A 24021-nucleotide genomic window follows, 5' to 3' on the forward strand; every position below is an offset into this window, starting at 1 on the left:
TATGTTCTCTCCTCCACTCACTCAAGGCTTTTCTACAACTGGCAATATGTTCCATTATGGTCGCATTGGGGGGAAGATCAGGTGATTTCCACCCCTCTAAAATGACCTGCCGCAGTTCCTCATTATCTAACCATCTTTTATCGAACTTGAATTTTCTTGATCTTCTCGCTGGTTTTGTGAGTATGTCTGCAAGAATCGGACGATGATCTGATCCCCATAATCTCATATACTTGACCATAGAGTGGGGAAATTTCTCATGCCAGTCCGCATTTCCCACTGCTCTGTCAAGACGACATCGAACAGTTACTCTTCCTGCTCTCTTTCCCACCCATGATAGCATATTTCCAGTATATGGAAAGTCTAATATTCCACAATCACTTAGCATTTGTTTGAAAGGTAGAAAAGAGCTACCAGTGCGCTGCCTGCCCCCTTCTTTTTCATTGTGGGCAGTGATTTCATTAAAATCACCTATCATAAACCAAGGTCCAGTTCTTGTTGTTGAGAAACGCGTAAGACGTTCCCAAACTTGATCTCTTCTTTCTAGTACATGATCTCCATAAAAAAACGTCATATAGACTTTTATTCCATCAATGATTGCCTCAATGTCAATCATTCTGTTATTTGAAAATAAAACATTAACTTGAAACTCATCCATAAAAAACAAAGTTAAACCTCCGCTGAGACCAAGTGGCTCAACGGTAAACAAATGATCAAATCCTAAGTCGGCCTGAATGTTTTGCAACAGCAGCCTCCTATTCTTCGTTTCAGAAAGGAACACGAGTCCTGGGCGATGCTTCTGACACATCTTCGTAAGGCGTCGAACTGTGAGGTCGCTCCCTATCCCTCGACAGTTCTAACTGATTGTCTTCATGGATGATTTGTGGAGGTGTTAGTGGACCCCTCCAAACCATCACCTTTGCGAGTTGTACTCCTCTTGTTACCACCCGTGTACTGTTTCCCCGAGTGTCCTACCTCCCTGGATGAGGTCTTATGTATTTTAGGAGAACCTCTACGGAGAAACTGAGCTTTCTTGTTCAGACTCAAAGGGATCCGAGACTTTCCTCCACTCCTATGAGACAATGCTTTCGCCTTCCCGGAATCCTTTCTCGCGATCTGGACTGATGTTGTGGCACCTTTAGTTGTGTTTTCCTCCATCTCCATTAAGTCCTCACCAAGCAAATCATCCTCATGTTCCACCATCATCATCTCATCGTCATGTATATCCCCATCATTATTAAACCTACAAAGAGTTTACATAATCATTTTTCATATAATTTATACTATTATACGGAAGGCGAAGAATGAGAGGAGACACCAGAATAGGTTTTGCACGGTGGAAATAGAACAAATAGTTTGGATCATTGACAAGACGGTGCACAACAGAATCACTTCTCTTTGATACAACTCATAAATTGGCGGGCATGTTGCAAAGTTGGTTCGAAGTTACGGCTTTATTCATAGGAGAAAAAAAATCATTCTTTACAGCCTTGTAAATCTTCTTCTTTATGCATTTTTTAATCATATGTAATTTTCTTCGTATGATCAGTAAATTTCAGATTTCATTAAAAAAAATCAATACTATTAAAACAGAAACATGACCTATTGATACAGGTGTGATCCAACTATTTTAATATAATTATTAAAATCTCTTATTAATCATTTTTTAAAAAATATATACAAACAAAAACACAAATATAACTAAAAATACAATATAAAAATTAAATTTTTTAAAAATGTAAAACAAAAAAATAAATCTTCCCTTTTAAGGATAGATTAAAATCTAGTCAATACTATTAAAGTTGAAATATGCCCTATTAATAAAAGTTGTGTCCACTTTTTAAATTTCTAACTATACATACTTAATCTAACTGCTCTTATCTAACCGTCCGCTCCTACTATAACACTTAATCTAACCGTCCACTCTTATCTAATAATATAACACTAATTGACTTTCGTGTACATATATTTTGGTTAGTGGACATATTTTTCGTTTGATTTACTACAATCGCTCTTTTTTTTAACAGCTATGATTATGAGTTTGTGTCCAACTATTATTTTATAGGTTCAGAGATGTGAGAAAAAAAAATATTCATAGATATAATTGGTTAAAGCATGGATTTTATAAAAATTATATTTTTTTTAAAAATATAAAAAATATTATATCCATCCTTTTAAGGACGGATCATAAATTTGGTTTAACCATTTGAAAAAAAAATCGATTTACGATTGCGGGTTATGAGTATTTTATTTGGGGTGGGTGCGGGTTAGTAGATTTTGGATTACGAGTACCCGCCGACCTGAAAAGTATTTAAAATAAAAAATAAAAAAATGTAAACACTTTTCTAAAACTATGGTAAATTAAAAAACAATTTAAATTTTTAAAAATATATAAATTTTATTATAAATATATTTTTATAATTTTATAATAATTAAGTAAATAATTATTTTTAAAAAATTTATAACCCGCGGATAACCGCAAAATTAAATGGGACAGTTGTCGGTACAAATTATTTGTTTGCGGGTTGTGCGGATCATATTTTTTGACCAAAAAAAAAACCTGCGGGTTGGCGGGTCGACCGACAATATACTGAATCTACTTTTAAATTGCTATTATTTAATAGAATATATTTTGATTAAGATTTATACACAAATATAATTACAAAGAAAAATACAAATATATCATAAAAACACAAATATGAGAATTAAATTAAAACAAAAGATATACATGTCCTTTAAAGAGCGGGTCAGAATCTAGTTATACTATTAAAGCACAAGCACAATTTGAACATAATATTAACTTATTATGTGATATTATATTTTAAATTTTTGGATAACTTTCAATATAATATTTTTGTATAAAATCAACATCAAACTTTTTTTTTGTTCGAGTTTTAACAGTTCAGTTTAAATGTCTATAATTTATTTTGCTTGTATTGTACTACAAAAATAGATTTTAATCAGAAGTGTGTGATTTATTCTTTTGGTATAATTTAATACAAAATATATTTAAATTTTATATGCATATTTTATTAGTGTTGATATTCTAAATCAGATAACATATGCTTTCATTAGTGAAATGTAATCACACTATTGTCGGTATAATTAGGGGTGGAACGGACCGGATATCCGGAGTATTTTAGGATATTCGGATTAGGATCCGCCGGATCCGTAAAATTGCTATGTGGATCCAGATTCAGACATATCGGATATCCTGACTAAAGTCTGAATACTCGCGGATACCCGGATCCAAACGTTTTTGTTTAAATAAAAAATTAAAATTAAATTAAAAACTAGCTAACTAAGGGTGTTCAATCCGGATATCGGTTCGGTTTCGGTTTGGTTTTTTCGGTTTCTCGGTATTTTGGTTAGTAAAATATAACTACCATTTTAAATCCATATTTACTTCGGTTTGATCGGTTTATGTACCGTCGGTTCTCGGTTTATTCGGTTTTATACCAAAAACATAATTATTTAGTTTGAGATCATATTATATGATTTTAGGAGTCATGTTGTCAACACAGTCATTTGTTAAAAAAATATTATATATTCAAATAAATATACAAAAAAATGCTTCTACCATCAAATAAAACAATCAAATCTAGAATTAAATCAAAAATCCAAATTTCAAAAGAAAAAAAAAACAGAAGCATGACACAAAAGTTTATCCATTATTCCATATTTAGTGTTCATCCAAATCATAGTCATGTTTCTTCGACTAAACATGAAATTTTTTTAGCTAATAGATAAGAAACAAATTATGAAGACTTTCCACTAATTGGTGTCCATCAAATTTATAAACTTCACTTCAATTTAGTCAATGCTAAAATAAAGCAAAAAGATTCAAAAACAGACTAAAAAAATAAGAAGCCTCGGTTGCGATGAATTGTTATTTAAATTGTAGTTCAAGTGTTTTATAAATTAGAGCTTCTTTATTACTATAAAGAAATATGGTAATAGTTATTAACAAAAAAAATGACTTATATAACAAACATATTTTCATGTGTCTTTATAAAATAGATACATATTCACATGTTTATACTTTTATCGGTTTTGTTCGGTTTAATCGGTTATAAACCAAACAATATCCAAATCATACGGTTTTTTACAAAATAATATCCATTCGGTTTATATGGTATATACCAAAACCAAACTATATTGTCTATTTCTGTTTGGTTTGGTTTGGTTCGTTGCGGTTCAGTTTTACCATATTGAACAGTCCTATAATTAACCATTTATTTAGTCTATTTAAAATTAATTTTAAAAATAAAATTAAAAATTATTGAAATTTAATAAAACTAAAATTTTGCCAAAGAGCAGGTACTTGAAACGCTTCTGCACCTGCTCTTCCCATGCTCCTTTGCAATTGAAGTATGGAGCCTCGTCCCTTGGAAAGCGCCTTTTGCCTCGAGCACATGTCTTTCTTTCAAGGAAGAACTTACAGTGTCTCAAACTCGCATTGCTCTTCCTCCGGTATGAACCACTTCTAACCTCTTCCCCTGGGTCGCTTGGTTCATCTGGATCTGCAGAAATCAGCTCATATTTGAGAAGAGATCCTCAATGCCGGACGATGTAGTACTCAAGGCGGTTAAGGCATGCAGAGAATGGGAATGTGTGCATCAGTTTCTTCCCCTTCCAGCCAAAATAAAATCACTGGAGCTTCCCCCACCGCTTCTTACGATCGTGTGCTACACAGATGCCGCCTGGAAATCCGATCTACAGTCAGCGGGACTGGCTTGGATCTTTGTGGACCACAACGGTGTTGAGATAAACAAAGGATCCATCTACCAAGAAAACGTCTCCTCTGCTCTGATGGCTGAAGCCCTTGCACTTTGTGGTGATCTCCTCCAAGCTTCTGCCCTCGAGTACACCAAAATCTAGCTTCACTCAGACTCACAAGTGCTGGTTACAGCAATCAACTTGAATTGACATCGATAGAACTCTTCGGAGTGCTAGCGGATATCGACTCGCTTATCTCTTCAGTTTTTTCTTTTGCTTCCGTCTCTTTCGTTTTTCGTCGGTTTAATGAGCCTGCTGACTCTTTGGCAAAAACCTCTCTTTGTATGAACTGTAACTTGGGCCTCTAGCCCATTTGAATTTCCTAACTTAAAATTTCAGTTGATAAAAAAAAGAGTTATTTTATGTATAAACTATATATAGTATACATATATAAATATAATTATATTTTGAATATTTTAAATATATAATAGGTTTGGTTCTTCAAACTCAGTATATTGATCATCCATTCGATTGTATGACACACTAATATGCTCGTGTGACACACCTTTCGTAAACTTAGGATACAGATCCTTCTTAGCTATCCAAACATGTCCATATCTTCTAGGTTCCACATAACAAAAGTTCATCCTCCAAGCTCGCTCAGTCTGGTTTCTCCTAGAATAACAGAAAGCAACAGTATGTCCGGTCTTACCACAAAAGAGACAGCCATTCATTCGCTTAGCAACAACTTTTCTGTCTTGTATCTTTGTAACCACAGTCTTTGCTTGAGTTTCATCCTTTCGTTCAGCTGAAACAACTGGGATTGAGCGTTTTACAAACTTGATTCCTTCATTCTTGTCAACCTCTTGTGAAGTCGTCCCTTTATAACCCAAACCCCAACTGATTTTTGGAGACTGCCCAATTGACAAGATATGATCCAGGCTTGCTGATCCAGTGTTCAACATTCTCACTTTCTTGTAGTTCTCAGCAAGTTGTCTTTCCAGAAGCTGACTCTTCTCAAGTTCTTAATTCAACAGTTGTTTCATCTGATGAAACTTTATTTCAGACTCCTGTTGAACTTGATTCTGCTTTGCAATAACTCTCTCAAGAGACTAAAGCTCGTCTTCATTATCATCCTCTCTCACCCTACACTTTGATTCACCCTTCGCATCAGTCCGTTCCATCTCTAGGGTGTTGACTTGATCTTTTAAGACAGCTTTATCCTTGATGAGCTGTAGGTTTTCGTGACTGAGTTCTGCAAATTTACCAAAGAGAACCTTATACTCGGCTAGAAAATCTGTATCTATATCACTTTCTGTATCACTGTGTGACGCATCTGAATTGGTGTGTGACACACCCGACATACGAATTTCACCCTTAGTGATGTCTTTTTCAGATCCTATATCTCCATGAAGAGACACGAAATTGAGAGCATCTTCTTTTCTCTCTGGTACTTTATCATTGCAACTTCTCTTCATCTTCATCTTTTTGGTGTTCACACAATCTGATTTTATGTGCCCATAACCATTACATCCATTACACTTGATTTCTTTTCTCTTGAATGATGGACACTCTGTTTTGACATGCCCAATACCATGACAATTAAAACACACCACTGCCTGCCATTTATGTCTTTCTTCTTCTCTAGGCAGTCTGTCGCTGGACATCTTATTCAAAAGATTCATGGTTTCTTCAAGTTTCTGAATCACCAAGTGAATAGATTCTTCAAGCTTCTTAGCTTTCTGGATGTCTTCATTAACTGTAATTTGAGAGTCTTGAGCAGGCTTTGAACACTTAGATTCCAATTCCATCTCCTCAGCCTTTAATATCCCTACTACCTCAGCAAACTTCAGTTCATCAGTGTTCATCCGTCAATGTTATCGCTGCTTTATGTGCTGCAAACTTAGTAGGCAAACATCGCAAAAACTTCTTCACCAATTTTGCATCTTCATATTTTTTACCTAAAACTTGTGCTTCATTGGCTATGGAGCTGAGCTTCGCACTGAAATCTCCGATCTTCTTATCATCCCTCATCCTTATGTCTTCAAACTGTGATGCAAGCAAGTCCAATCTTATCCTCCTAACATTCGCAGTACCCTCGAAAGCATTTTGTAGTATATCCCAAGCCTCTTTAGCTGATTCACATCCCTGAATAAGCTCAAATTGCTTTGCATCTACAGAACTGAAGATTGTATCCAGTGCTTTTGCATTAAACCTTGAAAGTTTTTTCTCTGTTGCTGTCCACTTTGTCTTCAGTTTAGGTCTCTTCAAACCATCTTCTTGCATCACAAACGGTTCTTCCCATCCAGTTTGAACAACTGTCCATATATCTTCATCAGCTCCACGTAAGTTTGCTCTCATTTTTACTTTCCAATACCCATAGTTCATATCATTCAGCAGCAACATATTTTGTGCCAAAATCGCCATATTCTCTTCTCAGGATCTCACCTTGGTTCGAAGATGTCTTCTTCGTTTAGGTGTCTTGCTCTGATACCAATTGTAAGTTCGAGATACAGCGAGAACAGACAGCACAAAATAATTCCAAGAACAATTATCTCTTTATTAAGAATCACTGAAACAATCTTTTACAAAGACTTGTCAAATCCGAATTACTCAACGCCACACACGACTTGACACGGATCAATTCTTAATCTACCCTTATGAGGAACCAACCCCTGTTGATTACCTCTACAAATCACTCACTGTCTGAAACCCCAAAACTGCTGCTATGTTTCTGTGAGAATTACAACGTCAAAAGCTCTAACCCTAATTCTAGAAAAAACCACAATATATATTAAATAAATTTTTCTATTATCTAATATAATATTTCCTATATTTTAGCATCATCAAATCTTCCAATTTGTGATCTAATCACGCTCCTTTAATGCATATTTCGTCAACCAAGTATATAGAAATATTCCATATCATCACATCTTGATGTTTCCTTTTTATTCTTCGAAGCGTGTGTCACACACCATTCTGTGTATGTAACACAAGTACACGAACCAAAACTCCACAACTGCAACAGCTTTTCAAGTTCCAAATTCTTGAGCTTACATTAGCTTGGTAGATTAAGAAGACCGACGACGGCAATGTAAATATGTGGGAAAAAGATAACAGTGAAGCTCTAATTAAGTTTAACACAAAATGCAGTGTTTCAGTTATTTATCTAACCAAACATGGAAAACACAATTCAGACCAAACTCCAAGGCCCAAGCCAATGCGACCAAACCAAACCAGAAATCACGCGGGACCCACATGCATTAAACAAAGGGTGAATTTGTGTAATAGCCAAATTAAAAAAAAAATTAAGAATATGGCTATGATGTTGACATTATTAGATCTCCTAGTTTTTTCACCATTTTCTTCCGGTTTTGTCCATTTGTGAAGCAAGTTGATGGTAAGATTATTGTTATGGCGTTTATGATATCAACGTGTTGACTATAATGTCATTTTATAAATAGAATAGAACATGCTATAAATGACATAGTTCACATTAATAAAAATTATTTAAATATATTATACTATGTATGTTTACAATTAACAAATAGCATAAACGTAACTTTTTTGACAGATAATTCAGCAATATATTACATGATTACTAACCTCTAAAAGAAAATATAAATCCTTAACCCAAATATCAACATATGCAAATAGAATAGTAACAAACGAAAGTATGTCAAAATGTAAACGTTCTATTACATAACACCAAAATAGTATAGAACACCAACTTCATCTCAACCTCTAAAATCTAGATACTAAACCTTATCTCAATTCCATCCAAACTCTTAAACCCTAAACCTTAGATCCTAACCATATCCCTTCACCTTATAAATATTAAACCCTAAATTCTAATCACTAAACCCTAGTCCAAATCTAAACCCTAATCCAAATGTAAATATTAATCTAAATGTAAATCCTAAATTCAAATATCAAAATATATTTCTAAATAATATAGAACACTAAACCCTAAATTCTAACTAGTAAACCCTAAACATAAATATAAACATTAACTCAAATATAAACTTTAGACCCAAATATAATGGAACAATAATAAATAACATATTACAAATGGTGAAACTTTGAAATGTTTATTCCTCACCTTATAAATACTAAACCCTAAATTTTAATCACTAAACCCTAATTCAAATGTAAACCCTAAACTCAAATATTAAAATATATTTTTAAATAAAGTAGAACACTTTTTATTAACATACAAATAGAATAGAACAAAATAAAATAGTATAGGAACATGTGGTGAGAATGGAAGAAAATGAGTGGTAACCGGTAATCGAAAAGAAGAAGGTCACTTAAATTTTTATTAACTGGATGATAGGGGTAATATAGTATATATTATAAGAATAATGGATGTACTTTTTTTTTTGGTTAGATGCTAAATTATGATTTATTTTGTAGCCATCTCACCTAATTTCCCTTAAACAAAATCCGACGTATATGATGATTGTAGCTGTTTATTTTCTGTAGAAAAAATAGAACAGCATTTAAAGCATTTTATTAGTTGCTTTAATAAAAAAAATAAAGCATGAACAAACAACAAATAAGGTTGCTGACGTAGTTAGGCTTTAACTTAAAAAATGAAACCATTTCCTAATTGGTTAAAATTAGTGATTAAAATAAATAAAAAATCCCCTTATTATTAATCCAGAAGTATTTTATAAATTTAACATTTAAAAAGTAAACTAATTTCGATGTTGCCATTATGCCTATGTGTCACCCTCACAATCCTCCTCAGCCATCATTTAAAATTATCCTTAATTTACTAGAGTAATTACATATAATGCAATTGATCATATTATGTTTGTTATATTCTCATTCCCAACATATTATTTGGCTCCTTCTTTATATTATTTGACACATATGCATTGCAAACATGTTATATAAAATGAGTTGTCGAGTCCAAGGACACATATGCATTTCGAGTTTTTTATTACATTTTTCCTTTGCATCTGTACGGATCATATTTTTTTGTATGCTAATTATCACTTGCTTTGCTGATTTTGCTATCATATATGTGTACATAACTTATACATTCTTTTATATATTCTTGAACTTATACATTCTTTTATATATATTTTTATTCTTACTGACATTCTTTATATATTCTTGAGCTTATACATTCTTTATATATTCTTGAACTTATACATTCTTTTATATATATTTTTTTATCCTTACTAACATTCTTTTATATATTTTTGAACTTATACATTCTTTATATATTCTTGAACTTATATATTCTTTTATATATTTTTTATCCTTACTGATATTCTCTTATATATTCTTGAACTTATACATTAATTCTTTTATATATTCTTGAACTTATACATTTTTTTATATATTCTTGAACTTATACATTCTTTGTATAATATATATATATATATATATATATATATATATGTATGCTTACTTGCAATATGAAATATGTAAAAAATGCATATATGTATACATATACTTATACATTCTTTTATATATTCTTTTAATTATACATTCTTTATATATGTGTGCTCTTTTTTTTAACATTTCGAATTTCGAAAATAGGAACCACATATTCTTGGAATATGGGAAGCATATAAAATTAGGAACCCAAATTTATAGTGATTTGGGGTGATTGATATTATTTGAGCAAAATATCTATAATTTCGAGGATAATTTTATCAATCTTGACCATGATATTTATTCATTTCCTAAATTATGAAAAGATGATCTACAATAAATATAAACTTGCTAAAATTTTGGTCAAGATATGAAATATGAAATATCTAAAAAATGCATATATGTATACATCTACTTATACATTCTTTTATATATTCTTTTAATTATACATTTTTTATATATGTGTGCTCTTTTTCAACATTTCGAATTTCGAAAATAGGAACCACATACAACATTATTGCATGTTTTGGAATATGGGAAGCATATAAAATTAGGAACCAAATTTATAGTGATTTGGGGGTGATTGATATTATTTGAGCAAAATATCTATAATTTTGAGGATAATTTTATCAATCTGACCATGATATTTATGCATTTCCTAAATTATGAAAAGATGATCTACAATAAATATAAACTTGCTAAAATTTTGGTCGTTAATAATGGAAATTGGACAAAGATATTAATTAGAATTTGTTGGATAACTGTGTTGCTCACCAAAATTATGACTGTGTATGACACGTGTATCTAAACTATTAATGCCGAAGTATAAATAGTATTTACCCCTTAGAGTTGCACAAAAATTACATAATCATGCCACTATCATCAAAACGACGTAGTTTTATTTATTTCTTTTAAACTTTTGTTGCTCTAAATTGGGCTTACGAATTGTTAATGGCCCAGATTATTAATGTTAAATTTTGAATTTTACCAAACCCAACACAGAAAATCAAAACGTGTTGTTTCAAAATCTACTGACCCCTTTGCAAACCAATCCATTCAAATACAATTACAAAATGTTCTTCGTATCAAAAAGTTTCTACACCATTATACACGTTTTGTATTACATATGCATGATATAAACAGAGTATAATATTCTTTATGACTATGTTGACCAACATTTTGTATAATAATTTTATAAATGTACAGTTTGATATTTTTATGGTTTAGATTTTGGTTCGCAATATCAAATATTTATTATTGTTTGTCAATTTGTTATATTTTTGTATGCGTATAATATGCTCCTTAAATATCGTATTATTTTAGATTTTGCATATAAAATTGTACCTAATTAGACTTTTTTCCTTCAATATATTTGCATGATAACATTTTAATTTTGAAAAATTACATAAAATTTTTAAAATCATTAAATTGAAAACTACATAAAATTTTGAAACATTGTCGTATAACTAAAAATTATATAATTATAAATAAAATAAAATAATATTTTATAAAATTTAAAATATTATTATAGTTTTATTTCTACTATTATATTATTTATTGTTATAATGATGATTTATGAGGTAAACCTATATATTCCAAAATAAAATTAAATAATACTTTAAAAATGGTAAAATATTATTATATTTCTATTTATATTGTTGTATTACTCATTTTTAAGTTAACGATAATTCACCTTAATTTATATATATATATATATATATATATATTATATCTGTGTGTATACACAAATGAACAACTAAAACAAATGAAAATTTAAAACAAATAATGCAGTTGATGCTTATAAACTATAAATTCATATTAAATACTGGTAAGTGGTAAAATATATACATTAAGAAAATTTAGACAATTAACAAATTTTTTCTGTTTCTTTCGCGGGCAAATTTTTTCTACTGGGCTTCGCATATACTTTTCCTTTCAAACTTTAACAAATCGGGCCTATTTGTGTGGATGGAGTTTCGTAAAACAATTTTCATAACAACTTTTTTTTGTACATTTCCATTAATTTTTAATTTTTTAAAATCCTGTAATTAAAAATTTAAAATATTTAAACTTACATAACTAACTTATAATAAAATTGAGTTAAAAAACCCAAAATAATATATTGATACTAATAAAATGGATATTTATATATTTTAAAATTTTATAATCAGATACTCAACAAACCGAACGAAATACACCAATATCAAAAATCAACAAATATGAAAGCCATCAAATTTATGTTTAACATTTAATCATTCCAACATACATCCGCGCGGGTGCGCGGGTCCAAAATCTAGTTTATGTTTATAATCGCATACATTCATTGCTATTTGGTATAGCTTCGGTATATAAGTAGACCATTATTTTTTCAAAGAGATGCAGTGACAACCAATTATTTTAGCACAAGACCGGAACATATACTTTAAAGTCTAAGGTGATATCCTAGTACTAAGTTAAAGTCCAAACAATCATTGCCTATATCTATGTAGATCTACCAGATAACTAAACAATATTAAATTTCAATATTAAAAATATCAAGTGAGATGTAAATATTTATGAAACGAAGCATAAGATTAAGATATATTTAAGTTTAAGTTATTTCAGTGGTTATGATTGTCATAAGGTCATATAGTGTGAATATACACATATGTTCATGCAGTGTTATTTATTGGATAATTAAGAAGGTGTCATTGCTATTGATAACCACAGATTATTTCGTATCTGGAAAACATAAAATGGAAGGAATAATATTATGCACGGGGTTAAAATAATAACAGATGATTATTGCGAGTGGATTATTTCTATTTGTTTGGTATCTAAGAATATTAGAATAATACAGCATAACCTATTTAAATTAATACTCGATAAATTAATATATACTAAAAATCTCTATAAATTAATATAATTTTATAGTCCTAAATTGAGTTTTTGGTTTAATTAGTATATCGATAAATTAATAATCTATATAAATTAATAAAAAATTATAGTTTTGGTATAATCCCAACATTATTAATTTAGAGGTTTCACTGTATAATGATGGACATGGCATGATTTAGATTATAAGGTGTTGTTAATATTGGTAACCAATAATAAATATTATATGTGGGGAAATATCAAGTGGAATACAATACATAATCTATGTTCAGGGTTTAAATCGACGATAAACTTTTTTTTAATGTTGGATAACTATGTTATTATATGAAAATATTACTAACTATTTTACAGTCGATAATTTTACATGTCTTATAAAAATTTATGTATGCCTGTATCATTTGAACCACCCTATTAAATCCACATTTGACGTATTTATTGCACCATATTGTAGATTTCTTGTTAACCTTCTCTATTAATTCGAATAATTTCATTTTTATTGGGACACAAAACCCTTTCTCTAATCAAACTACCAGACTAAAGAAGCTTCATTGATATTAAACTTTTGAAATTTAAAATTTAAAATTTCAATATCAATTGATAATTGTTGTTATTTGTTTTTAGTGTCCAAACTATTTAATGATGCATATATTTAGGAATAAATCAACAAACAATCACGGGCTTCCACCTGACATTAAGGCTTTGATTGGTATTAATAGGAGTAAAAAGATGACCGGAAAAAAAGTAAAAGCTAAACTTGGAGTAAATTTTTTATCTCCTTTAGTCAAGAGAAATACGTTACTCCATTTTTATCCTCTTTTCTCGTGAATGGGCTGAAAACACATTTATTTTGATTGGCCAAAAAACAGAGTAACTGAGCAAAATTTTCATTTTCTCTATTTTATTAACGCTAGATGTGTCATTCAATCACACTCTAAACTTTTGAAATTTAAAATTTCAGTATCAATTGATAATTGTTGTTATTTGTTTTTAGTGTCCAAAACTATTTAATGATGCATATATTTAGGAATTAAAATATTGCTTCCAAAAATATCTTGGTTTAACAAATTGATAAAATAATAAAATATTATAAAATATTAGATACTGTTAATATAGGAGTGGCATAAAGATATAATATTCAGAGCAAAGTGATGGGATGCTGTTTTAATAGCGATCATAGATAGTATTAAAAAGGTCGATTATATCCGTCTTGATAATGGAAAAACTGAAGACAGGTCACTTGAGTTACTTTCACATGAGAATTTAAGTTCAAGGAGATTCTTTAATAACAGAGATGCAATTTTAACTGTGTTGAAATGTTGATGTAACATAGATGATTTAAAAGATGGAGGATCTGTCTTTCATATGGAAAACTCAAAGACAGAGAGATAATTTCTGTCTGAAAAGTACAACAGTTATCATTTGTCAAAACTCTCTTAAAACCTTCTCTCAGATTCGCATTTGGGTACTACTTGTAGACTTCATCAAAAGTCCTCTTTGCAAGCTGACAAATTATACGAAACATCAGTTACCAGTCTAATGAAATACAGGAGGTCTTAATAGGCTAAAATAAAACACAATCTCTCCAAGCAACTGAGCCAAAATAGAGGAGAAATCAAGAGGGCTCTACTTCCTAAGTGTTTTTTTGGGGAAAAGGTAGAGTTTTGTACGTAAACTGTTGCTTCAGTGATCTTCTGGCTAACTCATCACACATCATCAATGCAAGCTGGGAGTATAAGACCAACCATTAATGATTCTTTCATTAAACTCTCTACAAAAGTTAACTCAGATGCAATAATAACCCACAAGAAAAGAAGACAGTCTTAATAATTAACGAATGTGGGTACATGTGTTTCTCTCTAAGAAGAAGATATATGAAGGTTTTGAAACACAATGCAGTATTCGAACGTTGTTCGGTTTATTTAGTCTACTTATAAAAAAAAACTGTTATTTGCAGGAAAGGCCACATCTTTGGCTTCATTTGTCTTGGTAAATTCCTCAGTTAGCCTACAGGATTAGAAAAACTAGACCAATTGAGGGTGCGATGCCATCTCTTTACAATTTCAAGCAGAAAGACAACAACAACAACAACAACAACAACAACTGATCCAGTTTTTCGCACAATGTAACCAGAAAAGGATTCTAAACTTCTTAAATTGCAAATCTAACCAAGTTCTGATACAGCAAATCTTAAAACAGCAAAGGCTAATAAAAATCCAGAGAACCAATACAGAGACAGAACACTGATCAAACAAAGAATATCAATAGATTCAGGCAGCATAAGAAGAAGGAGAGGAAGGAGAGGAAGAAGTACCGTCAGAGAGCCAGCCATAGGTATGTCCAGAGATAGAAAGCATTGAAGTCATTAGCGCAGAAGCTGTGGCAGTGTGGTATGGCAACATAGACTCAACACAGAAGCTCATCTCCACAGGATTTCTACCATCAAAAACAAAGAGATGAAAATAGACTAGTAAGATTACAGTTTTCTCATTAAAAAAAAATAAAAAAAAAAGTCCTTTCTTTTCACAACTCATCTCCAAAATGTAATGTTTTCAAGGTTCAGAAATTATTCATTCAAAAATATAACTTCCGATCCGATCAGCTATGTTGGAGACTAACCGAAGAGGTGAAAGCAGAGAGCTTCTTCTAGCGGTGGCTCTAAACATGGGCGGAACTGATTTCGCTTGAGATGCGAAACGGCCTGTGGAAGCAGCAGCGACTCCTCGAGACGAAGCGGCCCGAAGCATCGATCTGGCGACGGCGGAAGCGGCCATCGGGACAAGAATTTGAACAAGAGACTGCGACGATCGATGGCTTCCAAAGCAATAGAGGATTTTACGGGAGAACTGATAAACCCTATACGTTGTCTCACAAACTCTATAGACTCTAAGGCCCAACTACATATTTCGGCCCATTTTAATTTTCTGACACTACTTTTTCAAAGAAGCTAGTAGCAAATGCATAACCAAGACACTGGTTAACTAGAGAAATCAAACACGCTTTTTATTAGGTTTTGAACCGGCTTTTTCAATTGTCAACTGAACCGGCTTCCTTTATATATCATGTAGACTACATTGTATTTTAGTAAAATAATTTTACTATAAATACATTTTGGTACACTTGTATCAGGTGCGGACTTGCACGTACAACAGAAAACAGACTAGGAAGATATAAATTAACGTATTATACAAAGATCCAAAGATAATGAAACCGAGATACAACATTTTCTTCTATAAGAAACCAAAAAAAACCATGAATAACATAGACGAAATAACCAACACATGAAAAAGACTAGTGAGAATGCAGGCAGCTTCTCTTTATTCTCTCTCGACAACTCATCAGCTCTTCACTCTTCTCTGTAGTCTGGGTTCTCCTCTAAAATGATGAACCCTTCTAGTATCGGCGACAGAGGAATGTACCTGTTTCCCCATTTACACAGTCCCAGTATGTATTATAAGACAGACACCAAAGCTTTTCATTTCAAAACCAAAGTGTATAAGAGAAGAAGAACAACAACATACTTGTCCGTTGCTAGCTCCGCTCTCTCACCAGCAGCCAAGAGAGCAGGTGTGGAGTGTGTCTGGAATCCTGTTATCGTCTTTGGCCGACCCGCTTGTCCAACCACATCAACTGCTTGTCCTACCCTCACTGCCACTGACAGTGGCTTCAGGTCTTTGTCCACTGTCAACATCATCCTCGGCTACAAATATATATATTTTTTAACTTTGATCAAAATCAATCATATCAAAAAGATCATCAGACCTATAATTTATGAAAACACCGGTCTGAAATTGAACTCACCTGCATCGCCAAAACGAGGAAGTAGAGCACATAATGGTATTTCCCTAGTATGATTGGTTTCATGTCCAGGCATGCATGCAAGAGCGTCACTATACCAGCAAGTGCGGTTCTGCATCATTCAGGTTCACATGAGCAGGGTAAGGGATTCCCATGACAACACCTTGAACATCCAACTAGGTATAACGCGGAAATAGAGAGAGAATGGCCAACTTACGGTGATAGCAGGAATCGTTCTGAGTGGAAGGGGGTGAGTGTTAAAAGACCCTTTCCCATGTGCACCAGCCCTTGAGCAATACGCACCTGCACAGTGACTTACAACGTCAGTACAATAATTTCAACAAGAAGACGAGTTTTGTTTCACGGGAAAATTAAAAACAAAAAGTTGAGCGGTTTTAGGAACACATTACACAAAAGAGAAGACTGGCGTCCTTGTAATAATAGCTGGAGAGGTTTCGAAGCATCCCGGCTAGCCTTGCGTTATTAGTTCCAGCGCCAATCAGTCCCAATGATATAATTGCTGCCTGTAACAGTGAGAAGCAAATTAGTCCCCTCTCAAACGTTATCAAATTACTGGACACTGTAAAACAAAATGGTTACTCACCATGGCAACTTCTGAATCTGTGTCATGGCTAAGCCGGCTCAAGGTATCCATTACAGTCACCTGGGATTGTGGGAAAAAAAATAAAAAAGGTTAAAAACCAGTATTACTCTATACAACCACCAGAGATATTCTGTAAGCAGATGGAATAAAACTAAATTTACAAAAGTATTCACCTTCGGATTTGATATACAGAGGAGGCCAAGGGCCAAAGGCACAGCACGCCGAATGTTTTGTTCTCCGTATTGCAGCATCCGCTCCAACGATCGGATCTCCATATCAATGCCCAATTCTTCGGACATAGCAACCATGGCTAATCCAAGTACAGCTGGACCCTGGTGGATGTCACCTTTCTCAAGATGCTCTCCACACTGAGCAAGAAGGTCTTGGACCTGGACATATTGAGAGGTCAGTAACTAAAATAGCAAGTAATGAATTATGTCATCCAACCACCAGCACACACGATTAGATACCTTTAGGACATTGCCCGTCCCAGCATAAGCACAGGAAAGAAGTGTCATATCGCAGTACTTTCTAATCTTTTCATTGAATGTCTTTGAAACTTCAGCTGTAGCCTCCACACTTTCCTGGTAGATATTGGAACAGGTTGATGTTGTCAACGAAATGCAAATAACCATTTACGTACAAAGAGTTGAGACAAAGTACAACACATTGCCAACCTGTTTGCCCAGGTATAGAAGTCCAAGACCAAGGGGCAAGAAACGCGTGAGGGCATCCCCAAGTTCTGCCTCACTTCGATCCATCAAAGCAAATATAATAGACTGTGCTACTTCTTCATTGCAGGAACCAACATAGATCATCCCCAAAGAAAGTGAAGCAAATGCAATCACATCTAGAGGCGCTTTCGCATCATTCAGTATCGGCGACAACTTGCTTCTTATCTGTAGGAACAATGAGCATGTTAATGTTTCGTGAACACGCAAAACATTCAACTAGTAATATAAGAAAGAGAAGAAAATGTCAGTGACCTGGTCATTTTGGGAACCTGCGTATGCAATTCCAAGACCTATGATAGCACCAATTCTGACAGACGAATCCTCTTTGTCTACATAGTCTCCAAGAAGTGCCAATGCCTGAGAAATAAAGCTGAGTTAGATGAAAGAATGGCTGGGAATATTAGCACTAGTGATTTCCGTAAAATCAAACAGGAGATCAACTCACTGGATCACAATCGCTTTTAATGCCACAGTTTACAATCCCAACTCCCAACAGTGCTCCAGAGAGGATAGGATTATCATTACTATGGAAATATTTGTCAAGTTGGGCAAGTCCCGCTTCCACATCCCACAGTTGAATCATACCCTATGACAGAGAAACAACAAGATCAGGTTACAGTTTCTACTTTTATGATCTGAACAGAGTAAAGAAATTCAACAAGTAAGAGAAGGTATACCAGGCTAGCAGCTGCGCTAATCTTGCCATGTTCTTTATTTTTGAAAAGCCAATTTCCAGAAGATCCGGTTGTTGAGTCTGAAGGCACTGTCATTAGTTTGTCCTGTGATAAGAAAATATATTAAGAGGATGCGCCTGCTACTAGCTCTACTATATTACAATCTGCAACCATACCTGCCCAAAACCAGCATTTACAAATGCATTGACAAAGGTGGCAGCTAAGTTCTGTCTAGCTGAATCCACGCTTGCACCAGAGCTGGCCCTGCCGTCAAGCAAGTGAGCCTACAGAATTCAAAAAGCCAGGTCAAAAACTGAGGAAGACATAATTTGCAACTAAAAAAACGAGTAGCAAGCTTAACATCCATTAAAACTGATTTACCTTGTAGATGTCTTCAGGCGTTTTGGCCTCCATAACCTCAATATCTCTTGCAAGAGTCAGATATCCTTCACTTAACCTAGTGTTGTTAACAATATCCTGTAGGGCTTCTCGGTCATCTTCATCTGCAACCATCTCATCATCAAGTTCAAAGGTTATTCCCTGCAAGGAGGCATACCAAGAGAAAAGAAGTATAAGAAAGTTTGTCATTGGGCATCGTACTCTATATAGATGGAAATTTTAAGCAGTGATGCAGCATTTCATTGGTATCTGTCTTAAGAAGAGAATAGGAAATCATGTGGCTAAAGAATGAGATCTTCACAGGTAAACAATACCAAGTAGTTCTAAAACAAACGAGAGAAGACACTACTCACATGCCCAACGTCCTTGGGCAATAAAAAATAACATATTCAAACTCCCTCTAGATAATACTCGATAACAACTTCAAGCACTGTTCTCATTTTTTTTACTAGAGTACTGTAACAGCTGGAATATATATATTATCGAATATACACACAGCCAACTCTTAAAGCATATACGAGAACATATCCAAAATCAAAACATACTTACAACAGAGGAGTGAGATGGAAATGTTAAATGTAGTAAAATAGAGATAGTTAAGGACTTGCATGTCGAGCAATCATGTAGCAGAACTGCTTCTTCCTCAGTAGATCCGCACATGAGGTAAATACTTGTTTAACATACTGCAATACAAAAAGAAATTTATCAAAGAGAACTTTTACATTAAAAAATTCGACACATATACTTGGAAGGTCAACAGGACGATTAGAATCCCACCTGCGTGTTATCAAGAAATAATGCAATCTGCAGAGCGTTGGGGTATTCTTCAAACTTCATGTAAATCATGTAGGAAATATCTAGAACCAACATGTCATCTGGTCCAGGTAGGTACCTGAAAACTCAAATATATAAGACGTTAAAGAGACTTTTCTGAATAATATAGTTAAGAAAAGGTCACCACTTGTTACTACATGACTGACCTAAATCAAGATCAGTAAAATGAAAATATGACTGGTTTTAACCACAAATAAGAGTGGAGAAAAATAAAACTAAAAGGATTGACTATGTTGAAAGTACTTTGCTGCGCTTGTGAGATAGTTGCATGTCCTCTTGAAATTTGTTTTGTCTACATGCTCGAGTAAGAGATCCAGATCCTCAACATCCATTAGAAGGTCAACAGCTTCAGTTTCTGCATTATGCTGCAAGGAATAAAATGAAATTTATTAAGACAGAAGAAAAGAACCCAAAAGTAAAGCCTCAAGAATAGAAATTACAAATTTCCTTCCTACATATGCGAGGCAAGGGCAAAAGACACGAAAAAAAAAAAACAGGGTAAGGAATTCACCTTCATGTGAAAAGCAACAATCTGCTGCACAAGCTCCATTAAATCATCAATAGGGGCCTCCTCACTCTGAGATAATTAAACAAACAGGTCGATAATCATATATATTTATATATATATAAGCAAGCTTTCTCATTGGATAAGAAAAATTATAGTCACTACTAAAACACCAACAATCAGAAGGATAAACCCAAACACAAGTTCCGATAACCTTAGATTCCAAACACATCTTCCAATAGTCATAGGAGGAGAAAGTGAAGTGCCAAAGACAAAAGGGAAGATTGGTTTCTGACCTGACGCTTTGTATACTCTTGCGCAATCTCTCCAGCTAAATTCCTCACATATTCGTGACCCCATGATCCAATGTCACCCTCTGTTCCAATCAGCCTATAACTTAAGCTCTCCTGGAAAATATTGTAAAACAAAATGATGAGTATATGCATCAAAAATATAAAAAAAAAGGAACCCCGAGGCATATAAAGATGGAACAATTAGGGTAGGAAAACATGTTTTAGTGAGCCTATTCAATAGGTAGAGGCATACCCTTTCACCCTCCGCAGACATGGTAAGGGCCAAGACAGAGAGAATATCGGACAAGTATTTCTGAAACACACAGAAAGAAAAAAAAAGTGATCTTCAAGCCATACCAAGAAAGAAGGTGAAATGAAGATGACATACCTTGAGATCAGAATCAGGCATAGTTTGATGAAAGGCTTTAAGAGTTCCATAATGGGGACGGAGAAACTTTAGTGGTTTGGGAACTGAAGTCATAGAGCTTGTTGAAGCTCGTATTTCCTGCCTATGGGACCAAACAAAAAAAAAAGAGTTGGGGTAATTAAGAACACAAACACGAGGAAAAAAAAAAAGAAAAGACAATGAAAAACTATAACCTCATGCTTTCAAGAGCAGCCCTTTGCAAGTTGGGATTGGGATCCTGAACCCTCTCGACATAGAGCTCAAGGTTTTGCTTTAATTCCAAGTCCTCTTCCGACTACAATGTAAAGTCGATTCATTAAATACCTTTAGCTACACAAACCAAAATGAAACAAAAAAAAAAAGGATTCTACAATTTTCTAATCCCGCTAGTCGAGAGTGACTTTGCTGAAAGCTTCCACACAAAAACCTAATTCTACAACATCCTAATTCAATTAGACCGATTTAAAAACTAATAAGTGACAGCAGCAGCACATTTGAAAAGTAAATCCATTTGGTGATGTACCCAGGCAGATACCAAACAGTCGAAAGAACTAACCAGGTCGTCTTCCTTTTTGTCGTCCTTCTTCTTAGGATCCTTGGACGGGACCTTCACGGTGGCTTCATCCTTCGTAGGAGTAGGAGTAGGAGCCATCTCTCAGTTGCAAACTAGCAGCAAGCAGATCAATCTGAATCGGAATCGAGTATACTTGAGCTATCCAAAACTCTTTAATTGCAAACACACAAAACTCTGCAGAGCAAAATTGTGCTAAGGCAGGGAGGGGGAGATAACCCCTCCATCAAGATTTCTTTGATGGGTCGGTTCAGCCCATTCCTACCGTTTTTCCTTTCTTTCTCATTTTCAGCCCATAAAACTAACTTATTGTGCTCATTTTAATTCCAATTATTTCATTTATTTATGATGTTTTCATATTTATCTATACTACTATGTGGTATTATTTTGATTGTTAGATTAATGTTATGATTATTTTATTGTTAGATTAATGTTTATATTTATATGATTTTCATGAAAATTTGTTCTATTATTCTATATTATGTGTTTTATAAATCTCGTATAGCATCAATTATATCTATAGAATATATAATATCATATATTTCTCGTATGGCATCAATTATATCCGTAGAATATAATATCATATATTTATGATGAATCATATCATGTTTATATCATATCATGCATTTATATGAGTTAAAGTTAATTAATCTGATATGTCAAACTTCGAATGATTTAATTCGTTAACTAGAGCTTGATCCACATTTATATTATTTTTTAAATATCTAAATTTAATATTTGGGTTATTTTATTCAATTAATTGTATCAAAATCACGTGCATTTGTTGCTTCTTATTATATACTAGATATGGACCCGTGCGTTGCACGGATTTTATTTGATGTTTTAATTTCACAAATACAAAAAGAATAAAAATCTTTTTCACATTAGTTCTTGGATTTTTCATTATATTTTGTTAGCTTATTTTAATAATAATAATCTTTTTTCTTCCATAAATTTTTATTAGTATTTTTTTCAATAATCACAGTGTTTTAAAAAATATATTAGTTTTTTCTTTTTAACAAATACTTCAATTTTAATTATTTTCAAAATAATATTAATTGTAATTAATTAAAAATATATAACTGTGAACTTTCTATATTGTTTATTGTTTATTACAAATTAAAAATATCACAATCCATTATATTAATGTTACACAACACCAATCAATATATATAATTGATAGTCAACTAAATATCAAATATATTACTGGATAAATATATTTAATTACTTTCGCATCCATAGTTTGATTTTAACCTATTTTATATATATCATATATTAATAAAAACTTCGTGATATATAATACTTTGTAGAAAACCATTGTCGTTATGTTTTAAAAATCTAAAACTCTGTAGTTATAGTGATTTTTGATAGTGCGGTGTAATTGTAAAACTGGACTTGGCAAATATAGACAAACTTTTTTGAGTTTTAACCTAATTCTTGTTGACAATCATTAGATAGCAAACTCATAAAGGGAATTGATCTTTTCAGTTTGAAATGCCATCTTGCATATGTTGGTCTTGGAATAAATATTCATTTTCCATGTAACTTTCGATTATGATTTCTGCTTCAATAATCATGTTGCCTAGGTTTTTTATTTGATTTAAATTATTTAGTCCTTTAGTAGCATGACCTAGAATAGCATAAACAATTTTCTTAGTAGCATGGAGATGTCCATTTTCCACGTGACTTTTGGTTAGGATTTCTATTTCAATAATTAGTAATCTTGATTTTTTTATTACCTTCATTTTCTACAATAGCATAACCTTAATTTTTTTATTAGGATTTGAAGAAAAGAAAACTACTATTAAACACTCTTAAACCATTTTCTTCTGTTCAAGATTATAGAGAAGGACAATTACTATCAAATATTTTTTACAATTATATTTTCTTTAGAAATTACGAAAAAGGAAATCAGTATTAAATAAATTATTTGAATTTTTTTGTTTATTTGGGAAAATACTATTAAATAATTTTAAAATCACTTTAAAAAATTCCTCTCTTATCAAATACAATTTTTCCTTATTAAAATTATATAGTAATTTTCCTTTTTAAATTAATCTGCTGATAAACATGATATTATAAATTATTTAATTAACAAATACGTATTTTTCCTTATTTTCAGCTATTTTCCTTATTTATTTTTTTGTTGATGATGAACATGATACAGTATTATAACTTATTTAATTAAAAAGGTGTCAATATAAATAATATTAACAAAATTGTTT

General features: G+C 32.5%; 2 protein-coding genes across 6 annotated transcripts; both read right to left on the reverse strand.

Annotated features, from left to right (window-relative positions):
• Positions 1–14240: 14240 nt before the first annotated feature.
• LOC108807334 (protein NUCLEAR FUSION DEFECTIVE 6, mitochondrial) lies at positions 14241–15836 on the reverse strand. Of its 5 annotated transcripts, none has more exons than XR_001942724.2 (4): positions 15598–15836; positions 15293–15414; positions 14609–14704; positions 14241–14482 (listed from the first exon to the last, which is right to left on the reverse strand). XR_001942724.2 is itself a non-coding variant. In XM_018579607.2 (4 exons), the coding sequence occupies exons 1-3, from the start codon at positions 15750–15752 to the stop codon at positions 14685–14687; spliced, it is 297 nt and encodes a 98-aa protein (XP_018435109.1). In that variant the 5' UTR covers positions 15753–15836; the 3' UTR covers positions 14241–14482; positions 14649–14684. The 5 variants fall into 5 exon arrangements, 4 of the variants coding, with proteins under 4 accessions (XP_018435109.1, XP_018435108.1, XP_056844679.1 ...); XM_018579607.2 differs by having other exon boundaries at positions 14649–14704; XM_018579606.2 differs by lacking the exon at positions 14609–14704 and having other exon boundaries at positions 15598–15835.
• A 298-nt stretch (positions 15837–16134) lies between these two features.
• On the reverse strand, positions 16135–22028 carry LOC108813601 (26S proteasome non-ATPase regulatory subunit 2 homolog A). The gene is made up of 23 exons (XM_018586200.2): positions 21782–22028; positions 21420–21520; positions 21208–21328; positions 21073–21132; positions 20823–20933; positions 20533–20598; positions 20265–20386; positions 19965–20079; positions 19796–19870; positions 19170–19328; positions 18965–19072; positions 18792–18893; positions 18560–18700; positions 18367–18471; positions 18058–18279; positions 17851–17964; positions 17554–17769; positions 17381–17440; positions 17187–17300; positions 16994–17079; positions 16780–16888; positions 16500–16678; positions 16135–16397 (listed from the first exon to the last, which is right to left on the reverse strand). The coding sequence occupies exons 1-23, from the start codon at positions 21875–21877 to the stop codon at positions 16325–16327; spliced, it is 2655 nt and encodes an 884-aa protein (XP_018441702.1). The 5' UTR covers positions 21878–22028; the 3' UTR covers positions 16135–16324.
• Between the last annotated feature and the right edge of the window lie 1993 nt (positions 22029–24021).

This window comes from Raphanus sativus, chromosome 6, assembly GCF_000801105.2.
Source record: "Raphanus sativus cultivar WK10039 chromosome 6, ASM80110v3, whole genome shotgun sequence".
NCBI classification, from domain to species: domain Eukaryota; kingdom Viridiplantae; phylum Streptophyta; class Magnoliopsida; order Brassicales; family Brassicaceae; genus Raphanus; species Raphanus sativus.